This window comes from Ranitomeya imitator, chromosome 2 (genome assembly GCF_032444005.1).
Source record: "Ranitomeya imitator isolate aRanImi1 chromosome 2, aRanImi1.pri, whole genome shotgun sequence".
Taxonomy (NCBI): domain Eukaryota; kingdom Metazoa; phylum Chordata; class Amphibia; order Anura; family Dendrobatidae; genus Ranitomeya; species Ranitomeya imitator.
In genome coordinates, this window is record NC_091283.1 from 347,926,053 (window position 1) to 347,932,913 (window position 6,861).

Here is a 6,861-nt window from a genome sequence, read left to right on the forward strand (position 1 = left end):
TTGGCATTTCCTTCTCCCCAGTCTTCCTCCAGACTCTGGCACCTTGATTTCCGAATGACATGCAAAATTTGCTTTCATCAGAAAAAAGTACTTGGGACCACTTAGCAACAGTCCAGTGCTGCTTCTCTGTAGCCCAGGTCAGGCGCCTCTGCCGCTGTTTATGGTTCAAAAGTGGCTTTACCTGGGGAATGCGGCACCTGTATCCCATTTCCTGCACACGCCTGTGCACGGTGGCTATGGATGTTTCCACACCAGACTCAGTCCACTGCTTCCTCAGGTTCCCCAAGGTCTGGAATCGGTCCTTCTCCACAATCTTCCTCAGGGTCCGGTCTCCTCTTCTCGTTGTACAGCGTTTTCTGCCACATTGTTTCCTTCCAACAGACTTACCATTGAGGTGCCTTGATACAGCACTCTGGGAACAGCCTATTTGTTGAGAAATTTCTTTCTGGGTCTTACCCTCTTGCTTGAGGGTGTCAATGATGGCCTTCTTGACATCTGTCAGGTCGCTAGTCTTACCCATGATGGGGGTTTTGAGTAATGAACCAGGCAGGGAGTTTATAAAAGCCTCAGGTATCTTTTGCATGTGTTTAGAGTTAATTAGTTGATTCAGAAGATTAGGGTAATAGGTCGTTTAGAGAACCTTTTCTTGATATGCTAATTTATTGAGACAGGTTTTTTGGGTTATCAGGAGTTGTATGCCAAAATCATCAGTATTAAAACAATAAAAGACCTGACAAATTTCAGTTGGTGGATAAAGAATCTAATATATGAAAGTTTAATTGTAATCATTACATTATGGTAAATAATGAAATGTAACACTATATGCTAATTTTTTGAGAAGGACCTGTATATATATATATTATAGACTATTATTTCATATATTATTTTTGTGGTGTGTTGCTGTTTTCTAAAATCTGTCTGAGATGGTTTAGTGATTGCTGCATTGAGCAGGAGGTTGGACCAGATGACCCTTGAGGTCCCTTCCAACTCTACCATTCTATGATTCTATGATTAATGAAAGTGTACAATCAGTTCTAGCTTTAGTAAACTTGTATGCCTGCAGGAAATGTGGTAAATCCCCAAATATTCCAGTCTAGTCCTCTGGATGTGCATGTTGCTGTACCTCAGATTAAACCATTGTTTGAACTGTTAATGTTCCTAGCAGGTGTTGTAAAATGGGCTGTCAATCCTGCTAGTTTGAAGTTGTATAGTGTGCTCATCACTATCAAGTTGGCGAGCAATCAATGTCTCAGTCAATGGAAACTAGGAGGATTGACGGTTTACCAACAGTAAATTAGATGAAACCATTGTAAGCCAAGTCAATCCTTCTAGCCATGTGTTGAAAAATGGGCTTGTCGGTATTACGTTGGTAAACCATCAATGTACCACTCAATATTACTTACTGGGCTCATCAGCATAAACTTGGTAAACCATCAATATCCTAATAAATCCCCCTAGTTTGGAGTGGTTAGTTGGACTCATCAGCATAAAGTTGTAAAACAGTCAATATTTCAATCAATTCCGATTAAGTGGATTTACTGGGACATTGATGGTTTATCAACAGTAAATCCTCCTAGTGTGGATTCTTAAAATGGGCATGTTGGAATTAAGTTGGTAGACATGCAATGTCCAAGTCAATCCTCCTGGTTGGAGTTGCATGATAGAATGGTTTCATCATATCTAGTAGTAAATTGATCTTTCTTCTGGGTTACTTCCTCTTTTGAAGAAATCGATTATGGGTTGTGGTGTTCTTAAAGTTTTTGTATCCGATCAGTCTTTTTTCATTATTCACTGTTTTTTTATTTAATGAATATCTCCTTGGTTTCTCCCTCTTATCGCCAGAACACTGATGTGTCAAGTATTTAATGTGTAGTGTGTAGTCTGTCATAAGCAGCCATTACAGTTTGATGCCATAATAAAGAATGGGATAATTCTATCTTTCTCTGTAAGAATGTATGAACATGACGCATAGTAACGAATACCGCAGTCCAGCTTTTCCTACTAGGTTCTTATAGGAATTTTTGTGTATTGGATCTGGGAAGCAGTGAGCAGAACTTCTCCTAGATAGAATTCATTAACTACAGTGAATTAGGATCTAAGGCACAATTTTTTATTTTTCCTGTGAGGACTAAGAAGATTGTGCCTTTATGGGACAAACCAGATAGAGAAGCAGATACCACAACAAAATAGTGAAGATCTTTTATTTATAGTTTTGTCTATTCAAGTTTGCTTATCTGTCAGGGAATGAGTTAAGCCTAAAATCTTAGGGGTGCTTTCGATCTTTTAATCTCTAAAATTAGTTCAGCATACGTGGGTTTTCAATTTATACTTGATGGCATGGTATTCAAGTAGATATTTATAATCCACAGAGTGTGAGGTTCTCATTAAATCTAATTTGTACCTTCCTAAAGATTGGAATATGTTCTACTGTAATTTACACTAGAAATGTTTGAGGTTCAGATCTTGACGTGAAGTGGCTCATTTGAGCATAATTATGTTGTCCAGAACTTGATAATCTGGCTGATTTTAGACCAAATGCAGTTGTTGGGCCTGAAGTCCCTCTGAAAACTTAATTTGGTCCTTGTTAAAGTTAATTTGTTTACTTGACTTCTGCTCCATCATGCTACTGATCCTTCATGCCTGTTTCTGGGTGTTCGAGTGTTGCTTAGATGGTTTAACAAGTTCAGAAAATCTATATGAACCTGCACTTTCTTGGATTATGTCCACCAAGGTTCTCTTAGTGTAGAGTTAGCCTGCTTTCTTCATTATATACAGAAGAAATCAAGCATATAGTCATGGCTGAAAGTGTTGGCACCCTTGAAATTATTGCAATTTCATATGTTTTGGTATACAATGTGTGTTGGAGCAACACAAAAATCAAGTAGAAAAAGACACAATTTCACACACACTGCAAAAAAGGGCAGGTCAATATTGTTGGCACCATTCCAAAAATGTAGGTGAACAACTTTGTTTCAAGCATGTGGTGCTTGTTCAAACTTACCTGTGGCAAGTAAAATGTGTGGCCAATATGAGAATAACACATGAAACCAGAAAAAAAAGGGAAGAAGTTTGCCCAATCTTTGCATTGTGTGTCTGTGTGTGCAACATTAAGCATAGAGAACGGTCTTAAGGACTTGTGAAAAACACCAGAAAAAGGCAGATGCTTACCTGCTCAGGCCTCCAAACAAATGCACTATCGGGGTACAGCGGTAAGTATCTGCCTTTTTTTCTGGTGTTTTTTGAATAATTTTGGAGGATTTCTAAGTCCTCTTTTTGTGGATTTAACTGTTTCTTGATAGGACTCGCAAGTGTGGGGACCCTTGACGTAAGTCAAGGAAGGTGTGAAACAGATACGCACACCATAAAAAAACACTGACCGATTAGTGACTTTATGATTTTCTACTGACTAATTTACTAGAAAGGGGGTGGTGATAGACAGATTTAAACTTTTTAGGATGCAGAATAAAATAGACATCAAAAACTTCTATTAAATTGTGATCCATTACAGCTGTCTTCATCAGTTAATTAATAAACAACTGACTACATGACTTGCATTTCTTATGAAAACCTTTATAAAAATGAGTTTATTCTTGGCAGGTGCCTATGCTTTAAGCCAAGAAGAACATCAAAGATCTTCAGATTTTAAAGCAAGTGATCATGGAATCACACAAGTTGCAAATGAACAGCACGCCGTTAACCCGTATGAAAACTCAGCCCTACAAAGCAAAGATCTATCATCTTATCCTCTTCTGTTGGTCCTATATTCACCGCAGATTGTGAAGCAAAATCAAAGCGTTAATGCAGGAATTAAGCCCTATTCGTGTTCAGAATGTGGGAAATGCTTCAAGCATAAATCCCAACTTGCATCTCATCAGAGAATTCACACACAGGAGAAGCCATACTCTTGTTTAGAATGTGGGAAATGCTTCAACTATAAATCCAATCTTGTGACACATCAGCAAATACACACAACAGAGAAGCCATATTCATGTTTAGAATGTGGTAAAGCTTTTAAACAGAAGACTGTTTTAGTGGCACATCAAAGAAGTCACACAGGGCTGAAGCCTTATTTATGTTCAGTATGTGGGAAATGTTTTAGCCAGAAATCAGATCTAAATAGACATCACAGACTTCACACAGATGAGAAACCATTTGCATGTCCACAATGTGGTAAATCTTATAAACAGAAGACCGTTTTAGTGGCACATCAAAGAAGTCACACAGGGGAGAAGCCATTTTCATGCTCAGAATGTGGGAGATGTTTTACACAGAAATCAAATCTTGCTGCACATCAGAGAGTTCACACAGGAGAGAAACCATATTCATGCTCTGAATGTGGAAAATGTTTTGGCCAGAAATCTGGTTTGGTAACGCATCAGATAAGTCACACAGGAGAGAGGCCTTATTCATGCTCCGAATGTGAGAAATCTTATAAGTTGAAACAACATCTTGTTGAACATCAAAGAGTTCACACAGGGGAGAAGCCTTTTTCATGTTCAGAATGTGGGAAATGTTTTAGCCAGCAATCAGTTCTTTTACGACATCAGAAAGCTCACACAGGAACAAATTTCAAGTTCACAATGTGATAAATCTTTTAAAAAGAAGGAAAATTTAGATGCACATCAAATAAGTCATACCGGGTAGAAAATATTTCGTGCTCAGAATGTATAAAAAATTTTACCAAAAAATCACATGTTGCTACACATCAGAAAGTCCTTACAAGAGAGAAGCCGTATTCATGTTCTGAATGTGGGAAATCTTGTTCTCAAAAATCAATTCTGAAAATAAATCAGACGACTCACAAAAACCACAACTGAAATCTAATTGCGCATCAAAGATCTCACAGTGTAAAACACAGGATGCGAGAAATATTTATTCCACTCACTTCTTAGACAAATAACTCTGATATAACTAGTGTAAACATAATATCTTAAAGTGGTTTTGCCACTTGTCTTTTTTTACCAATGTCACATTTATTCTCTTAAACCTAAATTTAGAATATTGTTTTATTTTTTTAATAAATGTTTTGGGTCTTTTTTAATGTTCTGAAATTAAATGATTGACAACAAAGAGACATAATAGTTTTAGTCTTTGGTCACATTCAGTGTTTGGTCAGTATTTTAATACATCAATATTTGTAAACCAGGAATAGGTGAAAAATGTAGAAGTGGTGACGTGTTTTTATTATACTTTTCCTCTGATTGTTCCACTTCTGGTTTTGGCTTACAAATACTGATGTAAAATTCTGAACAAATAGTGAGTGAATGTGTCCTTTATCTGACCTCCAATTCAGACATTCTGTGGATTTATTTGTATGGCCAATACATTGTAATCATCAAATCATAGAGCTAATAAAGTAATTAAGATTTTAATTTCATACATCACTATTTGTTTTATGTGTGTGTTATGTTTATTACAGTTAACTATGAACATCATCATTTCTTTTCCTCTTTATTTTTTTAAAACATTATCATCTAATAAAGTTTTCGGATTTAGGGTTATAGCTCTGTTGAGTTTTTTTCAATTAATGTTCTACACATTTCCACTCTCTTGATCCTCCGCAGAGTTCGTTAGTTTAACCACTAAAGGTCATGTTTTGATGAATTTTTGTTTTAGCAAATTACGTCTTGTTTTTTGTGGGACAAGTTGCATTTTGAATGATACCATCCATTTTGTAATCTCCTCATTTACTGGATAAAATCACATGCTAGGCACTGTTCAATTAGATTTTACAATTCTCTTGGGTCCATTCATCAGGCAAAATTGCATCTGAGTGAATTTAATAATGCCTATGAAGATAAGGAAATGTGTCCTCTAAAGAAAGGTCTACGCCTCTTAATACATTTAGGACATCTTTAGACTGCACATAGGAAATTAAATTACATTATTGTAAATTTGCTGCAAAATGTTTGAAACTGCTACCTCCTACTAAGCTCCATCCATTTCTCAAAAAAAGTATGCACCCTTGCATAAAGTTTGTCACTTTTTGATGCCTTTTGTCTTCAATATCTCATATTTATAGGGCACATTCATAAAAAGTGTATATTTGGGATACCTGTCCCCTGTTTTTGTTACAAGGGCCTTTTGAAGATCTGAGGTTGTGGGTTGTAATAATCACCTAGGCAGGTTATCGATGTAACTATTTTTTTTTCCTTATATGCATGGTTTTACAACCTCTCCAGGTAGATGGCCAAAATATATTGCCCCAAGTCCACAACATTCCCTCTCCAGAGCCAGTAGTCTCACTGCCCCAGTATCAGGAGATACTCCCTGTCTCCCAACTTTTGGTTGGCCCACAGATTTTGTATCTCCTGCCAGTATAGTCTGTAGTCATGGTTCACACTCCTCCAGATGATAGAAAACACAACTGAAGCCCATGTATCCAGCATCAAAAGTCCTTAGGAAAGTTCCTTAAATCCAGAAGACCGATCCCTCAACAGTAGCAAATGTGTCCAGCCCAGCCAGCATCCAATCTCCAAATTCCACAGGCCATCCATCCATCCATGTGCTCCAGGACCTCATCCTAGATCCTATCCCTTCGAGGACATGCTCACCAACCCCTGACTAAACATGTGGCTTCTTCCTCCCTCCCTGGGATCAGTCCCTGAATGGGCAGAAGTGTTCACATCCTCCCCCTTAAACATTTGCGTTTAACTCAAAGAATGAAGAATATTCCAGAAGCCAATCACCTGAGATTGCATGTGAGACCCCCTGTGGTGATGGCTCCTGTGGGTCTACTATCCCCACTCACACGATGGGCCTAGTGGCTGGGAGAACAATGGCTTGAGGTCCCTTAGATACTAATAAGATTGATAGAATGACTGCTTTACATTTACCTTTGGCAACCTCCTGTCTAGCGTT

General features: G+C 37.7%; 1 protein-coding gene across 2 annotated transcripts in view; it reads left to right on the top strand.

Annotated features, from left to right (window-relative positions):
• Window positions 1-5,503, top strand: part of LOC138663722 (zinc finger protein 25-like) — a 42,801-nt gene extending 37,298 nt beyond the window's left edge. For both annotated transcript variants that reach the window (XM_069750039.1, XM_069750038.1), the window contains one exon: window positions 3,598-5,503. In XM_069750039.1, coding sequence (XP_069606140.1) covers window positions 3,598-4,586 — 989 coding nt within the window. In that variant the 3' untranslated portion in view covers window positions 4,587-5,503. The remainder of the gene's footprint in view (window positions 1-3,597) is intronic.
• Window positions 5,504-6,861: the final 1,358 nt, after the last annotated feature.